The 22,466-nt window shown below is 42.4% G+C and overlaps 1 protein-coding gene across 3 annotated transcripts in view; it reads right to left on the bottom strand.

The window, feature by feature from the left end:
* MYO7B (myosin VIIB) overlaps positions 1-21,935 on the bottom strand; it is a 51,063-nt gene extending 29,128 nt beyond the window's left edge. Inside the window, exons 1-20 of one of the 3 annotated variants that reach the window (XM_048063115.2) lie at positions 21,390-21,935; positions 17,944-17,986; positions 16,477-16,590; positions 15,489-15,641; positions 14,813-14,997; positions 13,386-13,507; positions 12,550-12,692; positions 12,346-12,459; positions 11,723-11,876; positions 10,709-10,785; positions 10,267-10,386; positions 9,900-10,042; positions 8,115-8,325; positions 6,687-6,822; positions 6,260-6,420; positions 3,955-4,092; positions 2,871-3,023; positions 2,246-2,344; positions 1,605-1,699; positions 44-128 (exon numbers count right to left, since the gene is read on the bottom strand). In XM_048063115.2, coding sequence (XP_047919072.2) covers positions 44-128; positions 1,605-1,699; positions 2,246-2,344; positions 2,871-3,023; positions 3,955-4,092; positions 6,260-6,420; positions 6,687-6,822; positions 8,115-8,325; positions 9,900-10,042; positions 10,267-10,386; positions 10,709-10,785; positions 11,723-11,876; positions 12,346-12,459; positions 12,550-12,692; positions 13,386-13,507; positions 14,813-14,997; positions 15,489-15,641; positions 16,477-16,590; positions 17,944-17,961 — 2,421 coding nt within the window. In that variant the 5' untranslated portion in view covers positions 17,962-17,986; positions 21,390-21,935. Of the gene's footprint in view, positions 1-43; positions 129-1,604; positions 1,700-2,245; positions 2,345-2,870; positions 3,024-3,954; positions 4,093-6,259; positions 6,421-6,686; positions 6,823-8,114; positions 8,326-9,899; positions 10,043-10,266; positions 10,387-10,708; positions 10,786-11,722; positions 11,877-12,345; positions 12,460-12,549; positions 12,693-13,385; positions 13,508-14,812; positions 14,998-15,488; positions 15,642-16,476; positions 16,636-17,943; positions 18,038-21,389 lie in introns of those variants that run through there. The other 2 variants (XM_067002615.1, XM_013188025.3) reach the window with 2 other exon arrangements.
* Between the last annotated feature and the right edge of the window lie 531 nt (positions 21,936-22,466).

Below are 22,466 nucleotides of genomic sequence, written 5' to 3' on the forward strand. Positions count from 1 at the left end.
ACACACACACACACACACACTTATATATACACCTTCCTCTTACCATTCTGAAATTCTTCCGGCAGCAGTAGCCTCGCCAGGCTGCCTGAATGGCTACAGCAGACTTCCTCTGTTTCAAAAACTGCTTCCTAAGCAAACAGACAGGTGAGGTGACAAGGAGTACATTATTTCTGCTGCTTCATATGATAAGAATAAAGAATAAGGGTGGTGTTTTTTTGTTTATTCATTTTTTAATGTTTATGGTATTTCTAGACTCTGATCTCAGGCTAGACTCAAGCTAGACTGCTATCTAGGAACACTAGCGTCAGGAAAACTATTGTTAAACTTACTAGCTCAGATACTAGTAGCTTGCTAGAGCAAGCTTGAAGCACAGCAAGGGCTGTTCTTGCTTATGAGTAGCCCAAGAAAAGTATTATGTTGCAGCACAAAGGTTAGTCTGGTCAGATACTTTTGTACCATGTGCATCAAAATTATCCTTTCTCAAATTTTGTCTGCATGCTGATTTGTCTGCTTTTACACCTTCTCTATGCTCTCATGTGAGAGTGAGAGCTCTCATGTTTGGTTTGCTATCCATTTGCTAGTAGAAAGGATGAGACAAAAGTATTACTAATCCACCTTTTTACATCTGAGCTGACTTTGCCCTTTTGTGCTGCAAAAATATTCATAGCAACTGCAACCAAATTCATTGCTGTAGTAGGATTTTTCTGTAAGAGCTGAAAAAGTCTTCACATAAAGCAGGGATAACTCTCCCATCTAATGACCACTTGCTTCCCAATGTCCTAACTGCCAAGGCTAGGAGCACATCTGAGCAAGAACTTCCTATGGTAAAAGCTGTCACACAGTGGTTGTCAAAGCTTGCACATAGCTCTGATAGTCTAAAAATAAAAGTCAGGTGAGTTTTTTAGAGAGGGGCAATACTCTGTTAGATAACAGGCAGAGCTAGAAAAAAAAAGGGAGAATTTTACTGGCATTTGTGTCCTGTGTTATAGTTATTGCTTCACCATTGTCAGGAACATTTTCTAAACCAAACCAGGAGTTAGTCTTATATTATGGTTCTGTTTGGGCAATACAAAATTAATGAAAAAAATATCATGATGTAAAGCGTTTTAGTGAGGGCAACAATTTATCTGACAGTGACTAAATTTTAGTTCTGGAGATATTTCAAACTAAACTAGAATTGTGCATCATTGTCAAGGAGAGGGACTAGTTAGTTTTCTATCTTTCCTATTCTTTTCTACCTATGTCTCATATCAAAGAAGCATTCTAAAATAGAAGATCCTACATGCCATGCAGACTTCCTGCTCTCCAGATACCTATCTCTACTATTTGCTGTAAAGATTAAGTGCAAATCCTCCTTCCAGTCCTTCCTCTACGTACAAGTTGCATGTCCTGCATTTTGAAGAGCATCATGATACTAAACAGATAGTACGGATAGAACAAATCTTTGTGCGAAGTCTGCATGGATGCAGTGTTACATGATGAGCATTGAATTGAGAGGTAGTGGAAGGTATGAATTGATACATTTAATACTCAGGAATGCTTCACTTAGGATATTAAAACCACACTACAAACCAAAGCAAGTCCCATTCTGTGAGATCACTGACCTGTCCTTGAATCCTCTCATCACCTTCTGGATAAGAAGAACCTTATCTGTGAGTATCTTTTGTCGTTGCAACTCCAATACTGTGTCATGGTGATCCTGTTAAAAGAAAACATTGATATGCCAGCTGAATAGACATCTCCACAACTTCTGAAAACTGGACGCATGTTCTGAAAAAGACACAGAATCAGCATGACAGTGCAAGCTGTGATTAAAATGTGTTTGTGGAGCTGCAGTAGGAAGAGTTGTCTCTATCTGGCCACACCATGTCTGGCTATAGCAATAAACAAGCACAGAGTCTGTCTAGGAAAAGGCTGCTTTTACCTTGCGTAGGGCAAGGACTTCCCCTGGGACGGTGTGTTGGTATCTATTGTGCTTTGGGCTTGAGCAGAAACCAGTACATTGCTCTGTGCTATTTCAGCTGCACCACTGGAGCACAGGAAAAGGATCAGTCCCTCCTACACTAAGCTTGTGTCCATTAAATTACATGGTCTTCAGGAACACAGATCCGGTCTCAGATTCAAGAGAGAGTTTATAAGAGAACCCAGTCCTTCTGGTTCACCACTCTTACATTGACAAGTGAGGCTTAACTGTGAAATGCTCAGTTTTTCAGGGGAAGAGGTAATAAACTGTCCTTTTACTTACTTTAAGGAAAATCTTGGTCTCTCCAGCTTGCCAGCTGTCATCCTTGCCCAGCACTGCTTCAGAGATGCTGATACAGGACTGTCGAGCATCGTTCTTCAGCTGATGTACAAAAGCATCATTATATTAGGACTTGGTTGGACACAGAGTGGTGGTACTATTTAAGGATCTACTCCCTTGCATTTCATAGGGCAAAGAACACAAACAGTATGAGGTCCGACAGACTTCTGGCCTGACAGGATAATGAATGAAAGTGGTTCAGCTCAAATGGTCAGGAAACAGAGGAACATTAGTTTGGCGAAGCGTTCCAAAGTTAAATTGCCAGGAAGAATGTCAGTGACCTCAGAAGTGTGTGATTACAGAAAACGTAATATCTGAGGGCAGTAGATATGCCACCATGCCTGGGATGTCTATGTGGAGCAACTCCAGGACCTAAAAGCATCTCTATTGTTTCAACTAAGGTCAATTGAGCATGTAAGTATTTAGAGTTTTTTGTAATTTACAGTTACTGTGATGACAGCTGTCTCAGCTGTGCGAGCAGTAATCCAACAACTTTATACTATGGGAAAGACTATAGCTTCATAAGGAAAAGTTAGATTAGCCTTAAGTCAAGCTTGTGCTAACACACCAGTTTTTGAACAGACCACGGCAGGAGAACTCTGTATCTGTCAAAGAACTCCTCAAAGGTGTAGCGAATTGGGTAGCCAGCTTTCCTGATCTGAATGGTCTCCATCATCCCTGAATATCGCAGCTGTTTGATACACAGCTCCCGGTCAAATAACTGGAAGAGAAAGCAGACAAAGATGAGGCTTAGTACAAAAAGAAGCTGCACGTGCAGCATTCCTCAAAATATGTCTATTAACCTGTGACCTCCGAGGGCCTTTAAAATGGCCTACTATGGCTTTTCTTTATTGCACTTCTTATTTCAGTGTCCTAAATTAATTCATTACAGGCATAAACATGTCACTCCAAAAGGTCTTCAAATTTGTGTTTATTGGCAGTGGAAGCAGTCCATTAACTTCAGATTGTCTTTAGCAACCATTTCCAATTCTATAACTGTAATTTCAGGTGAACAATAAATCGTTCATGTTGTTTTGCAGGTGTGAGTAACTGTAGTAGAAACTTATGTTCTTTGGGTATACATAGCATGAGTGCTGCTTTTTTTTTTTTGTAATGCAGATTAAAAATAGGTTCACTAGGCCACATGCAGTACTTTAAAAATGATTAAGTCACTTGACAAACACCATACAAGGATTTGGTGTGGAACTGGGTTGTGATCTCCCAAGTTCTAGCCAAGTATCTTAACAATAAACTTGCTCCTCTTCTTTTGTAGTGTCAAATTAGGCTACATCACCCCTCTCTCAAATACCAACAGCTCCCTTCATCTCTCTCAGGCTATTTCATAATATGATCATGGCTGAATCCTTTTTTTTTTTTTTTCATTTTTCCCCTTGATTGGGCTAGAAACTCTCCAGTTCTCTCCTTATCTTTACAGGACTGGCTTTTACAGCTCCTCCCAGGAACACATCTGTGTGCTTTTCTTCCATCCATCACTCTATTACTCTATCCTATTGCCCTTTTTCTTACAGTAATGGCTTGTACTCCAGCTCTTTTTGGCTGAAGTAAAGACAGAAAATGCTACATAGCAACGGATACCTTTTTATCATTAAAAAGTTTACTGAAAACAAGAGCTCATAATGTTAAAGCATTACCAGGGGTTTCTTGTAGTCGTTCGGTTTGATGCAGCGGATGAAGTATGGCTGGCACTGACCAAGGATTTTCATGAGTTTTTCTAGGGATTGCTTGAACTGTCCTCCCAGAGTAGAGAGCCGTTTGGAGGTATCCAAGCCCTGGGAAGAGTAAGCACATGCTGACTGCTACATCATTCATTGTCAGAGGGCCAGATGATAAATCTTCATATTTTTGTACGAAGTAATGGTATCAAACAGATGCCAGGAAAAGTTAATCTACCTATATGGGAGCTAAATCTGTCATCTGCATCTTATTTGGGAAGATTCTTTTGAGGAAACCCCACTGAGCTCCTTTACCTACTTGGGCAATAATTTCTAGCAGTGGGGGTGGCTGTGGTGGAAGAAATTCCTCCCACGGGGGCCCACATAGGCCTGTCTCTTCCATTCAAGGCTGTGCTTAGTGTAGGGCCTGGGTGTCAAACCATTATTCATGGATATGTGCCTGAAAGTTTGGTAAGAAACAGACATTTCCAAAGCAATAATAACCTCCAGGCCAGGCATTTTGCTGCCAGTTCATAGCTAAGTAGAATTGCTAAGGATTCCAAGCAGCTTATTCCTTAATGCTTCGGATGGTCTCCTTGCTCATTAATGCTACAGTAAGTAGTGAAAAGGCAACCTTCTACTGGAGGATAATGTAAAAGCTGCTCTGTCTGTGGCTGCAGGTACATTGCTTTATGTCTGACAACGCCTGGGTTGAATTTTGCTTACAGGTGCAATAGTGTAACCCCAGAGGGACTGCACTTGGCTGCAGTTAGCTCCTGACTTCCCCTGCTTCACTGCAAGCACAGTTCTACCTCTTTTTCCACACAGATTATCACAATAACCCTTAGCTGCTGCTTCGATGTTTTAAGAGCATATTAAATTACAGTGACAAGAGTGCAGATTCCAGGTAACAAAAAGATTCCACTGGCCTTTTTCTTACAGGCTTTTTATAAGCTTGGAGCTAATCTTTGAAACACAATACTGCTATATATAAAGATGTTTTTTTCCTTCCCCCCCAAAAGCCCCCATTCAAAATAAATAAACCATTTAAAGCCCAGTGGCTCCCATCGCTTTAATGGTCTTTATAGTACCTCGTTACTCTGGTTCTTACATTTAAAGTCCCCTTTTTAACACTTAAGTTGCCACTTTCTTCTTTAAGCTACAGGACAATGCTGCCCTCCAGCGACCAAACCCTCATGCCTTGGAAAATAGTTCCTGGGAATGCTTCATAGCAGCTCTGATGCATTTTAGGGCTAGCAAGCTCCTGTTTGAAGTGGACAGGATAACAGCATATAGATGTTTAAGCTGTACGAGAGTTAAAAGCAATTTGCACTCTCAGACCTTAGAGGCCTTTCTGCTGTACCACTAAATCAGCGGGACAGTCACAGAAGGCTGAGGTCCAGGCCCTCATGGTCTCACAGACCACCTTCAAATACAACACTGTTAACCTGTCTTGTTGCTGGAATGGTGGTGAATTTTCTCCCCTGGTGAGTCAGCAGAGAGACTCTGAGACCTCAGAAAAGCACATTTTTTTTTCTGGCACTTCATTCACTGTTCTTTTCTGTAGGCTGCTTCTTAGGCTCCCCAGCAGTGGCCCAACCTATTTGAAATTAGTAGGGATGTATCACCTGACTTCTATGCATTTTACAATAGACAGTAACCCACATTTAGTAGCTCCTTTCTTGACATGCTACTTTCTAAATGTTCTCCTAAGGAAAGTTTTTTTTCCAATAACACAACCTTCTTTAAAAAGACAAAAATCATCAGAGCAATACAGGTGGGCCTGATAGTTAATCTTAAGTTGCTCATAACATTTAATAAATGCTAAGCTATTTCTCGGTTGCTGCTTGTACCACTTCTTTCTTCTCCCACAGGTTGTTTACCTGTCCGTGGCCAGATGTTCTGAACAGCAGAAAACCACATTGAGATAAAGACTGAGGAAGAAAGAACAGGATCAGAAAACAATGCCAGGAGAATAAGCAGATAACAGGTAAGATAGCAAGCTGACTGTTTGCCCTCTACCCTGAGAAGGAAACTCAGGAATATAAACACTAAAAGCACTCCTGGGAGACAGGGCTGACATTACATTTCTTTACAGCATGAATGCCAGATCCTGACTTTTATTCCAGACTCCTTTGTTGAAATGGGTTGAAGGAAAGGGTATGCATGAAAATGTATTTGCAGAGACAGTGTAATAAGAAGAGGAGGAGGTCAAGAACAGCCAGAGCATTATAGAAAGGAGGAGAAATGAGTTGTTTCTGCAACCCAGTGTCATTTAGCCAACCTTGTAGGCCTGGTCACTTCCAAGACGCCGGATGGTCCCACGTCCCAGACTAGGTGGGGTTGTTTCCACCTGGAAAATCTGCCTCAGGAATTTGTTTTTGGAGGAATGAACCATTTGCATTATGTTAGCACTCAGTGTGTCCCGGTTTTTCCCTAGGAAACCTATAGGATGGAAAGAAAATTACAAAAATCTCTGCAGTCAGCTGGCTCTAGTGCTACTCTGGCTAGCTAAAATCTATTTCATCTACAGTAACTTGCTGATTAGTTTAGAGTAATCCTCCTGATCTTCTGACTTCAGCTAAGTAAACCTGAAGGTTTTGAACTCCCATTCTGAGAAATCACAGATCAACACTACCCTGGAGTGCTACACGCCCATGGCAAGCCATGCTTTTCTCTACACCCTCCACATCCAGCAGTGACAGGCTCACCTTTTGATTCATAAAAGACAGCCCCGGCAAAGTGGTTAATGCCAAACTTGGTGTCATGGTCACTCTTAGGTGGGATATAAACTTTACTTTTGCCATGGAGGGAATTGATTTTGATGAGCATGGTAGCATCTGTGCCCTAGAAACAAACACAGGCAGAAAAAGACAGTTAAGTAGGTCCCCTGTCCGCACTGGACTATGCTCAGCAAACAAACAGACGTGGTGCTCAGAGATAACAAAGGCTTAAATTCTGCTCCTAACTTGTGTAGCAAATCTGGAAGAAGTCAGTGGCAAAAGTATCTCCCCTTTTACACAGACCTTCCTCTCAAGCATCAGGACAGAACACAGCACTAGAGTGTAAGGCCTAGTATTTTAGGGCTGTACACAAGGCTCTATAACATGACCAACATCACCAGGCATGCTAAAAATTTCCCAAATCTTTGGTGCTCACAAGCAGAATTCCCCACCAGCATTCCCATGCCATCCTGACCAGCCATGGTCTAAGGGGTGCATGCTCCTTCTTCCAGGTAGGGACACCGAGCCTTCTTTCACTCCCCAACTGGTATAAGACTCAGAAATCCCCAGAAGGCTGCCGAAGCAGATACCAGTCAGCGTGCCCAGATTGTGACTTCCACAGGCAGGCAGCTTCTCTTCAAGTGATGCCATCACACTCTCATCCCCTTGCAGTGCATGTGAGGCTAGCTCTGCTCACTCACCCATGCTAGGTTAGTGCTGTGCTATCTGAGAAGCCACGTGCTCTGGGAGTCGGAGAAGAGAAGGACCACCCTCTTCTCAGGGTAGAAAGGGGAAAGTTGTCTGTCTGTCTGTCTGTACACAATCCTCTTAAATTTCTGCCTGAGGACTGCAAGTGAGCTGAGGCAGGGGCTTGCTTTTCTGGTAAGCTGATGTTGCCATCTAATTCCTGTACTAACAGTCCTGCTTACCCTCACCATGCTCTGGAGATGAGGAAAATGTTCTGCAGGAATGTTTGAGATAGGATCTTCAACCCCTGCTCTCCTGTTTGAGATGCCTGCCCTTTGTAGAATGACATTTTTCACAATGACATTGCACAACTGTGACTGTCATACAGGAGAAGAGAAAGCTGCCATCCAGACCAACAGCAGAACAATACTCAAACAATATACAAAACCAAATATTTCATAAAAAGGCACTTCTAAATGATCAGGAGTCCTTCCTTCTCCGCTTGGAACAACTATAAGAGTTTCAACAGCAAGATACCAGGAAGAGCACACTCCAGCAAAGACAGAAGTATTCCTATAGCTAATTTAAAAGGGACACCTTTAAGGGGGAAGACATTGCCTCTCATGATGTCTCTGAGAGCGTTTTTGCACTCTTCCTTGTTAAGTAAGCCAAGCATTACTGATGAGCTGTGGTGAAAACCAAACATTACAGGTGAAACCTTAAAGTTACCTTTGGGAACTTGCTCTCTTCATCAATGAGGGAGATGATGTTCATGGGTTTGAGTGCAATGACTTCCAGAGCCTGGTGGTTGTCAGGGAATTCAATGTTGTTCCAGGCAATGTGCTCTGCAAGGTATTCCTCTTGTTCCAGCTTGAAGACATGGTGCACGAAGAACTGCTGAAGGTGCTCATTGGCAATGTTAATGCAGAGCTGCTCAAAGCTGTGGAAGGACAAGGTGGGAAACCATGGTCATCCCTGGACCTCGGCCAGTGCTGCACTGCTCCGTGGTATTTGTTCACTCTGTATTAAATATGTATCCAGATATACTACTGCTATATTCCACAGTGTTAATGATTACCACCACTGCATGTTGTCAATCTTAGGAACATAAGGGACACATTTTCTGCTGTGATAAAGACGAGCATAAATGAGCCAACTGATGACTGAGTGTTGCTGGGTAAGCAAGAAAAGATCGTGTATGTGTTTCAAGAAACTCTAGAGTAAAGGGGAACATATAACTGTGAGAATAGCTTGACTATACGAATGCGTGACCTATTTTTACTTGCACTGGCATTACCGCTTCTTTTGTCAGTTAGTCCTTAATGCTGCACCTGAGTTTCATTACCTGGTAATTGCTGTAGCACAGTGTGTGCCTGTGGAGTACTCACCACAGTGAGGCCCCATGTGGATTGCAGCCTTTGGGAACAGCATAAAGTAATAGATAGATAGATAAATATAGATAGACCGTGAAAGATGTAGGCTGTCCTGAACAGATCTTAGACTACGTTCCAGAGGTCAGTGAGGAATAATATCTTGCTGAAAGCAAGCAAAGTACATCTGTTGAAATGAATTGGAAAAAATTGCCATGCAGAATTTAGAAAGAATGAAAAACATGGAACGTTTTAAGTGATTTATCAAGGAGGGGTGACAAAGGTGGAGGGAAATAGAATGAGAAAAATAATACTAGTAATATTAATAATTATTACAATATTTAATATTGTAATTAATAATAATATTTGCACACAGTCATTTATTACATCCCTGACTGTAGCATACCCTGCTACAATAGTGCTCACATGTTGTCTGTGTCACAAAATGGAGAAAGCTTCTCTACTCTGGCCACCAATGTTTGTAGACTGCAGAGTACGGATGATGGTTTGTAGAGTACTGGTGATATGGTACCTACATACCATACAAGTTAGAGAATTGCTGCCTTTGTAAAGAAGGGCATATAGAAATGGTGCTTTGGGACTGAAATCACCAGTAAGAGAGGTAGCAGTGGGACAACAGTATACTAACCAGGTGTTTTGCTGACCTGTCTTTATAAGCAGAGAAATTAAGGAGCCCCCAAAAAAGCAACAGGAGAGCAAAAACACTGAGCAAAATAGAAGTATGGGCTGAAAAGGGAAACCAAATACAGCCTCCTTTGTACTATGTACAAAATGAATCCCAAGAGACATCATAAAAATGTTATGGTACACAGACAGGGGGCATCTGCTTGTAATGACTGCCTGCTCGTAGCATCTCCTCTGAGCAAATTCCTGAGGTTCTGGAATAGACGTGGCAATGGCTGCACCAGAAAGAAAGCTGAAGGAGAAGGCAGAAATGTGACCAAGACTGAAGACAAATGGTATCTGTGCAAGATCATCACTGGGAAAACTCAGTGATGGAAATTTCACTGCTTCTCTGAGAATGAGGACAATAATGAAAGAACATTTGTCTGTTTCTTCGTTCTTTCCATTTACATCAGCTGCTTTTCAGCTTCCCAGTGGAAACGAATCTAGAGCCTCTTACCTGTTGTTGCTAAAGTTTTCAAACCCAAAAATGTCCAACAACCCAATGGACTGATGCGTATTTTTAGGCTTCTCAGAAGTTGGGTTGGAAATGGCTGAGTTGATCTTATTCACTATCCACAGGAAAATCCGTCCATATATACCCTGGGGAAAAATTAAAGAGGAAATGGAAGACCATCGTTACAGTCTTTGGACATATCTCAATGCTTTCCTTCGTGCTGCAACAATGATGTCAGACTATGCCTGAAGACTAGGAGGGAACAGAGCCCACTGGGTGAATATTTATCACAAAAGGCTCTTTCACTAGTAAGACAGACAGCTTTGAAAGCATTCCCAATCTTAAACAGAGAATACATAAGAACCAATACCTTCACAAATGCGTCCCTCCCATCTGCAGCTTGAGCTACGCTCAGAGGCCTGGACACACTTTCTCCTCGGACAATGATTGAGAGGTTTGTGAGACTGTTCTGAAGTTCACTGGAGTCCACCTGGAGGAACAGGAATGGCAATCTGGTCATTCAGGTGGATAAAGGAGATCCAGCAAAGGAAGTCTGTCTCAGGAAGAGGGCTGTAACAAATTGCCTGTCCAGCAGCATTCATGACAGCATTTTGCTGTCCCAGACTGAAAGCTCTCCTAGCTCAGACACATCTGCAACAGCATCACTTGAGTATCAGTGGGAAGAAAAGCCCTTTTTATATGCTTCCATACATAAACACTCTACAGTGTTCTAATGTTCTAATCATGCTTTGTCAGTGCACTCAGGGAGCATGGATGAAGGAGAGAACTAGTAGAAGATGAGAGTCCGTTACCTCAAGCAATTTGGTTGCAGTCGAAAAATGTGGTGAATCCATCACATCAGAGCAGTCCAAGTTGTCGTACACAGCCGCTGGAATGAGGAAACAGTCAGTCTTGGGGTGAATCATTTCTGTCGGGGTGGGGGCTGTGCTATTATTGCAGCCGTATTTCTGTAACCCCATAGCTCTGGGAATGTGACAAAGCAATCAGTTCCCTGACGAAGCTCCCGGGTTTGATGATTTTACTAAGATGAGTTCTGATTTCAGTCAGGGATCCTGGCATGTATGGGGTCCTCACAACTCCCGAACATCAGGCTAAAAGTCGCAGCAAAACTGACAAGGTTATTACTTTTAAACGGTAGCTATTGGAGATCTGGAGAAGTTATATCTGACTTCAGAAAATGTTTCTGAAAACATTTTTTCCTTATATCTGGCTTATGGGAAATTTAGACAAAAAAGGTTGTCTAAATGTTCCATTTTAGCAGCCAGCATTACTCCAAAGATCCCTGCTGGCATCACTGTACTGGATCCTCTGCATCACAAAGAGAAGGAGGCCTTTTCTAAAATGTGAGAGCTCCTGGCATCCTGCTGCTGGGTGTATGAGGCTGTACCTGTGCCATACAAGAATTGCATTCACACAGGTGGGTGTTCACCGTACCCAGCCAGGAGAATGACTGCTATCATATCCACAGCAAGCATGACTCAACTGCTCTTCTGTCCTCTGGCTTGTGGAGCACTACAATCAGCAAATGTAGCGTGGCATTATATTATCTAGTGTTTCAGTTTGCGTGATAAGGGTTTATTTGTAGCCATGGAAACCTGAGTGTGACAAAATTAGATGGATGTTTTTCAAAACATTACCTAATGTTTAATGGTGCTTATCTGCCTGCCCCTCCAACCCTGTCCACCTGCCTGTTAATACACAGCAGAGGAGCACAACCTAAGCTGTACAGTGGGAAGCAGACAGCATCTCTAGGCCTTTAACATTGAGTCTGAGGAAAGACCAAGCACAGACAATACTGAGTTTACCTTCAAACTCTACATTCCCCAGGTGCAGAATAGCAGCCAGCAGTTTGCTGATGTCCCAGTGCTCAGAGTCTGAGAACATGAGGATCTTCATAGCCGAGCGGATGTGGGCATACTCCTTCGCATCATTCCGGCCATCACAAGATGTGCAGTTGCCCTGCAAGACACCACACTCAACAGGCAAGGAAAATCTCTTGTTTCTCTTCATATCATATAAATATCATATATAAGGATGAGGATTTTTGACATTGTTTCTGCTTATTCATTTTCTCCTAAGGTATACATACTTGATTAGCTTTCTCCCTGGCATTCATCTGAAATCTAAGTGCCTGTGAAAGCGGGGGATATTTCCTACATGCTTTAAGATGTCCTTTATGTTTTTTAAGGCTGACTTGGATAGAAGGCTTTGAACTGCCACAAGCTGCCTCTGTGGTGGACAGGTGGACCTTACAGTAAGTCTCTGAAACTGAGACTCACAGCACTTTTGATGTTACTGCTTCTGGTACTCTAAGGAAAGGACTGCTGATACTTGGTAACTACCCATCTGCAGCTCCTATTGATGGTACTTGTTTGCTGGAAGAAGCAAATGGCAAAGGGATAATGCAGAAGAAAGCAGAGATTGTTACCGTAGTGAGATAAGTGTACTCTGAAGCAGTTCCCAGATTCAGCATCTTTTTCTGCTCCAGATTCATCCCCATTAGCATGCAATAGAAGATGTGATAGTTCCTCTCCTCTGGAGCCTAGAAAGAAAGGAATAGGCCAATATAGCCTTGTTAGTACAGGCTTGTAACACAGGAGCGGGCAGAATGGACATCTGCAAGTGCCCTCACCTGCCGGCAAACGCGTGACTTTTCCAGAAGAAACTGTTCTATCTGGGCTCCTTCTATCACACCACTGCGGTTGAAGTAGATATCAATGTATTTCCCAAAGCGACTTGAATTATCATTTCGCACTGTCTTGGCGTTTCCAAAAGCTGATTGGCAAAGGGCAGAGGTAGTATCTTGATTACTACAGTTAATGAACATTGTGTCTATTTTTAAGTTTCTTCTGTTTTTCTGCTGGCATTTTACAAGTTGTGCACCAAATGATAGTGCTGACAAGTACTAAAGAATACAAGGACTAAGGCTCCCTGCTGAAATGACAGGCAGGCATACTGTGCATCCAGATAATTGGGCCCTAAAAGATATATTCAGGTGATCCGCATATACACTATATATGACCAGCCAAGGGAGCTGAGCACTTCTTAATTAAGACCTGCAAAAGGACTTTCTGGGAACTCACCCGATCCCTCTACTGAGAAAGATGGATGTCTTAGGGACCTACCCTACAGATGTATCTATTCGTAGTCACTTTTCCACTATCTGGTGCAAATGCCAAACAAGGGGGCTTTACCAAAAGGTCTCTGCCTTTCCAAAGGCTTTTGTGCTCCCTGCAGTTCTGAGTTACCTGCTATGGTGGCACCTCCTCCTGCAGCATGGGAGCTGCTGTGGACCTAATGGGGACATGGCAGAAAAATCTAGAGAATTTCTACGCTACATTGTCAATACTTTAGGGTTTTTAGCTGTTATGCAAATACAGCAGTTCAAGGGTCTGTTCCTGAATTTTTCCTGACATAAAATTCCTGTGATAAGGGTGGTAAATCAGGCCTTTTTGCTAAATAACCCACCTTCCAGAATAGGGTTGGCCTCTAGGATTTGCTGCTCTATCCAGGAATGCTGGCCACTGACAGCTGCCAAAAACTGTAGTATTAGCTTTGTGCTTTCAGTTTTCCCAGCTCCAGATTCTCCACTGCATAAAGAAACAATATCATTAATGGTTTCATTTCTTCTTTTTTGGCTAGGGTGGCAAATGGCAGACCAAGGTGAAAAAATAAATCCTACTTATATTTACATTGTGGATGGCAGATCAGGCTGTCTTTCATGGAGGACTAGAGTATGGTAGTTTTTCAGCATCTTATCTGCTAAAATTTAAGTTGTTTTTTAGACTAAGGTTGAGGATTAAATTCTCCCTCTGATTAAAAATGAGCAAATCCATGAAAGACATTCTGTACCAGTAGAAATTAAGTGACCACTTGCTTTTATTTAATACATTGACAGATTTTCAGTGCTGGTGTTAGCTGAGGCAACTCAGTTGATGTACTATGATCAGATATTATTGCAATGAGGCTCTGATTATTCACACTGATGATTAGCAGAAAATGGATACATGTTATGTGTTTATAGGATAAAGAAAGTTTCCCCTCCATTTTCAGGTTAGCAGTTTTAGGCCCCTCAGTACAAGAAGGGCATTGAGGCCTTGGAATGTGTCCAGAGAAGAGCTACAAAGCTGGTGAAGGGCCTGGAACACAAGTCCTGTGAGGAGCAGCTGAGGGAGCTGGGGTTGTTTAGTTTGGAGAAGAGGAGGCTCAGGGGAGACCTCATTGCTGTCTACAACTACCCGAAAGAAAGCTGTGGGGAGCTGGGGGTTGGCCTCTTCTCACAGATAACTGGTGATAGGACTAGAGGGAATGGCCTCAAGTTGCACCAGGGGAGGTTCAGGTTGGAAATGAGGAGGTATTTCTTCTCAGAAAGAGCAGTCAGGCATTGGAATGGGTTGCCCAGGGAAGTGGTGGTGTCACTGTCCCTGGGGGTGTTTAAGGAAAGGTTGGACCTGGTCCTTAGGGACATGGTTTAGTGAGTGACATTGGTAGTAGTATGGTTGGACCACATGATCTTGGAGGTCTCTTCCAACCTTAATGATTCTATGATTCTGAGTTTCTATGATTCAGGAAATCCCTGCAAAAAACACAAGTAGCACAAGTATCGTGTCCCCAAGGTGAAAGATAGCCTTACACCACAAAGGATCAGATGTGCACAATGTATCACCATTTTCAAAGAGTCTGGGGAAAAACAATGGACTTTGGAAATCCCTTGCGTATGTTCTACCTTTTGTAGCCCTGACTGAAAATGAAGTAGCAGGGGAGAAAACTGTTATCTCAAGTCTTACTGTTATCTCAAGTCTGTGCCTTTGCATTTGGAAGACTTCCTATGTCCTCAAAGGTGCCCTAAAAACATGCCAGACTTGGCTTCTGCCACTCATCCTGAGTCCAGTCACCTGATCACACAGCACTGGTCTCTCTTATTCCTCTTCATATTGAAGTAACAATTGTCAGCAATGGCGAAGACATGAGGTGGCAGCTCTCCGATCCTCTTGTTGCAGTACAGCCTGATATAATCAACTGTGTAGAGAGGCAGCAGCTGGTATGGATTCACTGCTACCAAGATAGATCCTGTGTAAGTCTGGAAAACAGTTATGAGCATTACCTCTAGCAGCAAACCTGCAAACAAGAATACAGCCAAAGGCACTCACAGTGTGATACTAAGCAGAGGCAGGAGGGAAACCTGGGAGATCCATAGCAACACTTAGGTAAAGCCTAAGTGCTAAGGTCTGGTTGTTACTAAATTACCCAGGGTATCTTTTTTTTTTTGCAGAAGGAATAATGATAACTATAATCTCCTGGCCAAATCACAGCTCACCTCGCTGTCTCAGGCTAAAACACAAAAGCTCAAATTGGCATGGCATTTTTCTGTGGTATCATAAGATGTTTTGTAGTGATTTTTAAGCTGCTTTTCTGTTCTGATGCAGATGTAGCTGAACTTTGCACTGGGCAAAGTTATGGTTGTGGGGCCCTATGCATGAAAGAAGGCATGCAGGCAGCTCAGGTCACCCTACTAAAGGTGCATTAGAAGTTATTGCTAGAAGTAGCGTGCCTGGTAACCTTGGCACTCACATAGATTTTGTGCTGCTGGTGGCGGATGAGGAGGTTGTGCACCATGCCTGCTTCATGAAGATCCCCAAGGCGGATCATGTCTTCCACCCCTTGGACAGAGGATGGGTGCATTGGGCGCACCATGTGCATGTTCTGGGCCATGATCCAGTGCTCCTGAAAAAGGCAAGGCAGAAGTTTTAATGGGTTATGCTGTTACCTAGAGGCAAACAAAGGAAAGCACCATGTTAGACCAGAGCAAGCTTGAACGTAGTCCACACTAAACCCAGCGTATTCTAACAAACAGCTGACTGAACTACAGAAATTAGCAGGTGCGCTGCTCCACAGGATTGGATGATTTAAAACCTTAAACAAAGCCGTGTAGGTGAGTTCTGGACATCACAGAATCTTAAAGATGATCTAGTTCCAACCCCCCTGCCATGGGCAGGCATGCCACCCACTAGATCAGGTTGCCCAGGGCCTCATCACACCCAACCTTGAACACTTCCAGGGATGGGGCATCCAGAGCTTCTCCGGGCAGCCTGTTCCAGTGCCTCACCACCCTCTGAGTGAAGAATTTCCTCCTGGCATCTAATCTAAATCATGAGTGTTCACAGTGCAGTTCTGTCAGATCATTACAGCCAGAACATGTTTGAGGTAGGTGTGAAACTCCGGTTCAACAGACTTTAGCGGGATCATGATTTTACCTAGAGCTCTACTAAATTTAGGGATTGTAGCTTGTCTGTTTCCTGTTCTTAGCTACTTGGTTATAACCACTAGCTCAAGAAGCTCTAGATCTTCATACTGTTGGGATCTGTAGATACTAGGGAAGCATCACCCTATGTTGGCCTTATTTTTATATTATTTCTTTCAGTGTATCTCACCAGTCATTATCAAAGTCAGACTGTTTGCCTAGATGAAGCTTTGGTCTGATCCAATAAGTCCGTTCTTTTGTACTTTGTACTTTTGATTTTTATGTTTATCTTCTACAGAAAGTTGTAGCATAGCCCACCTTGCCTTCATCATCCTCCAACAAGATCCGTCCTGAGTCAGAGTCTTTCACAACTGCCCCAATAGGGACATTAAATTCACTGTTCGTATGAGTCTCCAGCCACACATGATCACCCTGCAGGGGAAGAAAAGTCATTGTCAGGTAATGTGACAGACTTAATGCCACTTAATGCCACATGCATATATGTCTTGGTCTTAGTTTTCTATTGCTTTAATTTTTTCTGCACTGTCTAACTGGACAAGTTCTTACCACTTGCAGGTAGTACAGTCTAATTGTGATAGCATTGGGATCTTTGAGTACTATTCCCAGCACCACAGCTGGCATGGAAAATGGTTTTGCCTGAGTCATCCAGCCCAGTTGTATTACAAGAGCAAATAACATAACGCCTTTTACAAGGACAGTGATTACTCAGCTCCACTACCTCCTAGAAATTGGTGGGGGGGCGGCACTGTGAATGCTGGTAATGTGCCTTGGCAGCCTCACAGTAGTTGTGGTATTCTTTCAGGTGAGATGCTTGAAAACAAAAGCGTTCTTGGGGAAAAAAAGATGGACAGACTAGATGCCTGGAAGTGCAGAGAGCCCCGTTGCAACAGTTTTACATGTATTTTTTCTGCTATCTTTCAAATCACTTACAAATGTGATTGCATCTGTGATCTGTCTTAGGAAAAAAATGCATTATTTGTTCAGCCCAGCTCCTCTTTACATTTGTGGAGTCATGGCAACATCCTGCCTGCAGAGCCAGCATGCAGGACAGCTCTGCTGTCACTGGAGGAAAGGTGTGAGCTATGGCTGTCCTTTCCTAGGAATAAGCACCATTGCAGTGTTGCCTGAGCTACTGCCCTGTTTGTACTCCCCAGGCTCCCCAGGAATACCTACTCTTGCTCCAGGCATTAATTCAGATTCGAACAAAAAAGAAGTACTCCAATGACTAGAATGAAAATGGAACAAAGCTGTAGGCTGGATCTTCAAGGGGGTATGAATTGGCTTACACCTGCTGCGGAACTGGCTTTCCAGCTGACTGTCTTGTTGCATACAAACTTTGTTCTGAACATAGCACTTACTGTCAATGTTTCAATTTTTTTACTGAAAAAATATTTATTTTTCCTCTTAAAATACTTTATGGGCTTATGTTTAAAACCAAATAACTGGAGCGTAAACGTCTGTAAACATCACACAAGGTTATAAAGAACATTACAGTGCTCCGATTTGCACTGAATAAAATTCCAGAGGTAATCTGCAGTTTCAGTGCCACACCTTGTGACAGAGGTCACCAGCTCAGCGTAAGCACAGCCAGGCTAGCCCAAAGTTGGCATGACGCTTTTGCATTTTTAGTCCAGATTATTTTATATCTTGTTGATACGGGGTTACTTCTGCTGTTCTTTTTGAGATGCACAAGGATGTTAAGGTCCTTTTTTTCCTCTTTGGGCCCCAGCTAACCAGTAAATAATAGCAAAGAATAGGACTTACCTTTCTAAAAAGGACCATTATGTTTCAGATCTCTGTATGCAACCTGCAGTCCCAAGAAGAACATAACATTAGGCCAGAAAAGGGCTCAGGCTTTGATCAGAACAGGCAGTGCTTCCTCTCCCATAGGCTACTACAGGTGGAATTTGGAAGATTCCAGGACTGTGATTTGCTTGCTACCACTCTTGGTACAGCAGGAAGGCTGCTAGATGCCTTTTACTGTGTGGGGGAAATCACAGGCAAAGGCTCTTCACAAAGTTCACTTTTAATGTTTGCAGAGTGTGAAAGGCTTCGGCTGAGACTAAGCCCTAGAAAGTAGACCACATTTAAAACTCTGAGTAATCTCTCATCACTCATGCAGACTTACAGTCCAGATAAAGAACACTGAGGAATGAATTAAAACATGATGTTGACCATATTTTTTTAGCAGTTGATAATGGTGAGCTGGCTTTCAAACTTCCACTGTGCAGGTAGACTGAATAAAACTCCAGTAATTGCTGAAAACTCTGCAGTAACTTGAGGAAGGCGTATTCCCTCATTCTCCAGTGTATCAGAGATGAGGAAGCACTCCTCTGTAGCAGAGCACACAAATTACGCATTCACATATGGCTCTATTAAACGTAACCTGGGTGAGTTCATGTCTGCTGATCCTGTGCTAAACAGTGAGTCCAGGAGTGCAGTCCCTGCAGCTCGCAACCTGTGCATCTGAGGAAAGGCAGGTACAGCCACAGGACTGGAGCGTATAACTAACAATGATTTGATTTCATTTATTCTTTCTTCCTCTGCTTGCTGCTCTTGGCTCCAACTCATTGCAAAGCGAGCTAGGTCCATCTCCCCACCAAAAGATACGTTTTTTTGTTTTGTTTTGTTTTGTTTTTCCCTGTTATCTCTTCCTACTACGCAAAAGCCATTCCTGAATGTAAGGCTGATGAATAATTTGTGATTCAGTAGCTGGTGTGTGTCCAGGCCTCCACAACCTCATATTCACAAGCTCCTCACAGCTGTGTGACCCATTCTCCACTTCTCTAAAGGATCACTCCCCTCGCCCGTTGTTCCAGCACACCCAATGAGAAGGTTCAACTCAAAGTTCATAATAAGAATAAAATACTTGCAATAAGCAAAGTGTTCTGCAAAATGCTAACCTTGGACCAAAATTTAATCCTGTTTCTACCCTTTTATGATCTATTATTAATGATGTTTTCTTAGCATTTATTTCAAGCGGGTTTTACAACTTCCTGCTTGGATGATGCTCAACGAGGACATATCGAGTCATCTGCATCCCTTCTGTACATTCCTGTTTGATGGCAAACCTCTTGTAAACCATTTTACAAGAAGACAAGTGGACACTACAGGACAAGAAAATGATCTTTGGCACTTATTCTAGCTAAGTCCGTGATCTCTTGGAACACCCCCCATGAAGAAGAGAGACACCTGCCCCAGTTTTGTCTTTATACTCAAATTCAAGTTTCTTATTTTCTCATTGACTTTTGAGAAGTTATTTTGTTCTGGCCCTAAATTAAGCTAGGAATTTTGGACAGGTTCTCTGGAACGTTTGTGAAAAACAAGAAAACCAAAGATTAACTGAGTTGAATGTTCTATTTTTTACCTTTGCTATACAGATAATCATCAAAATCCCAGTTTGCAGTGCCATTAATGTAAGTGCTTGATGGGATAATTCGTAAATAATTTCACTGAAACCCTTGAGATTTTTTTCTCTTTATCATGTGTACAGGCTCTAAAATGTTATGGTTAAATTTTATGATAACTATTTACAATTCTATGTAATATTTTGTATACATATTTTTGAGAGGTACCCAGATTTCATTATTTTTCTGATTTAATACTTTCAATTATTTAATGATTTATCATCATTTTATGCTGCAGCTATAGGAGTTTCTGAGATTTAGAAATTTGCAACTAAATTACTAGAAAAGTGTTTAAAGTAATTGTTTGATTTTGGAAATTCATACACTTGAAAAATGAAAATCAGCATTAAAGAAACCTTAAGCTATAGTTTGGGGACAACGTTGGTTTCTCCCTCGTGTTTTAATAAACTTTTGTATTCAGTGTTGGAAGAAAAGTCTGTAGTGAGAGAATTAGGGCTCATTTTATCATGTGCTTTCCTCTAACTGCCAACTTTTTTACCTCTGTTATTTGGGAAGGTATAACTAGCTTCCGTAAATCACAGCCTTAGTTAAAATTGATGGGTGTGTAAACCACCTTTTCTTCAGACTAAATGGAAGGAGCAATTATACCCCTATATGCAAGATACTGCCACTGTGTGGGTTACATCAATGTCCTAAACAGAAGGAAGGTTGTTATGGTAGCAAAATGGAAACTAGGAAGTACTTTGGCAAGCTGCGCGATCTTTGTGCCCTATTCATGGCTATAAAGGGCTATATAGTAGCATGGATCTAACAAGTTTCTGAGCAAGCCCAGAACAATTTACCACTTTAAAATCATCACAAAATATGTTAAAAATAACCAGTTATTAAAATTCCAAAACGTATCTGTGACACCAAGGTAAAAAATATCAAGAGATGTCATCAAGAGAGGACAGACTATTGCAGTAGAAGTCCAATGCTAACGCACATTTTAAAGCAGAAATTTTAAATGCAATTTTCACATGTGACCCAATAATGGGAAGGGAAGTAGAATGTCACACAACAAAATGTGGCACATGGAGAAACAGCAACTGCTGTGTACAGTACAACATCTGGTGACTATATTAAGAATTCCCTGTGAGACTAGAGCTGCCTCCAGAGCTCATCTGTAACTAAGATGATTCTGAGTTTTGTTGCACGCCTATGAAAACTTAGCACTGCAGCGTTCTTTCTGGCTGCCATTTTTTCCCCCTGTTCTTTATTACACTCTCTCAAGAAGGACTTTCCTTCTTTCAAGACCAATTATTCTTACGACCACATCCTCATGTCCGTATTCATGATGTGGGAACTGGATTTGCATGCTAGCTTCCAGAAGGGGTGACCTGTTACTATGAGTGAAGCCGGGTGGTACAGAATCACAGTACGTGGCAAACAAGACAAAGATGAGCCACGGTCAGCCACAGTGACTCACAATTGATAGGTACTTTCTAACCTGAGCCAGAAACCAGAATACTGCAACAAGGCAGAAATGGCTGCCCAGAACAAAGAGGAGTGCTACAAGTAAACATGAAGCACAGCCCTGCTGGGTCAGATCAAAGGCGTAGCTACTTCCAGACCCAGTATATAACAGTGGCCAAGAATGGACATATAGAGAAGAGATCCCAAATAATCCCAGGTTACACAGATTCAGCACTTGAAATGCTTATTCCCAGATAAATCATGATTGACCAACTCCCCTCCTGCTTGAATGGCAGCTTTCCCACAACACCTGGCTGTCTCTGTCGATTTTCTTTCTGAAGTAATGCAGCAATAAACCAATTTGCAGCCCACAGGATGGGAAATTACCTCTCCAGAAGAAATCTTCACTGTATGGTTTCTGCAGCTTAGTTCCCTGTTTTTCGTAAGCATAGGAGTAAGAAGGAAAGGGAAGGTGAGACTGGCATGGGTGCCATTAAAGGATCCCTCACCAAGTGGCAGTTTTCTGCTGCGCAAAGGCGGAAATAACTGAGGCACGGTTATTTATTACAGGACTTTGCTCCCAGTTCAGCATATATGTCATTTGCAAGTCAGGTGTTCCAATAAGCAGCAAGGCTAATTCTTGCCTGGCTGAACCTTAAACTTCAGTCTCTCCTCTGTGCCTGAATCCTTTCAAAATATCTGAAAAGCACTCCCAGTAGGAAACTCTTTAACATCTGGTCTTGTGCTGCTCAAACGCCACTGACTTCCCTGAGGTTCTCCTTGAGTGACCCTGTTAGATAAGCGGAAACTGGGCCCGTGTCTCTCATCTCTCCCTTTGGTGTTGTGCAGCTCTTTCTGCAAGGTCAGAAAATGCACATCAGTCAATGTTGGACTTGGACTTGGACTGTTGTGGACTGTGTTTCACAGTACCTAGAGCTCAAGACAAAAAGAACTCGGGGCACTTAACTGAAATACTGATGGTCACACGCACATCTAAAGGGACTGGGATTTGTAGTCTGTTTAAGACGTCCTGGTTTTGTTATCACTATCTCCTAACAAACACTCTGTCCCTGTGTTCTAGCATCTAGGTGCAAGTTAACTCCCTGGAAGTTAACTCCACTTCTCTCTTTCCACATTAGGACAGGATGGCTAGGAGTTTCCTACTTTCTGGTTGCTCCAAATGCACTCTCAGCAATCCTGTGCTCTTCTTGCATATGCTGTTAAATTCCAGCGCAAGATGTGATGTCTGGGAAAGAAACAGAAAGGTAGTATACCTGAAGTGAGGCAGATACAGGGTTTCTCCAGCTAGAGCAAGTAGCCAGGAGTTAGGCACATTTCATCCTTGAACTGCAAGCCCAAGCAGTGGGGATGAGTTTTTTTCTAGACACCCTAACCTAACTGCATTACCTTCCTTCAGGGCATTGTACGCAGTGGGTGGTTTGCCTCGCTATGCATTATTCTGTA

This window comes from Anser cygnoides, chromosome 9, assembly GCF_040182565.1.
Source record: "Anser cygnoides isolate HZ-2024a breed goose chromosome 9, Taihu_goose_T2T_genome, whole genome shotgun sequence".
Taxonomy (NCBI): Eukaryota; Metazoa; Chordata; class Aves; order Anseriformes; family Anatidae; genus Anser; species Anser cygnoides.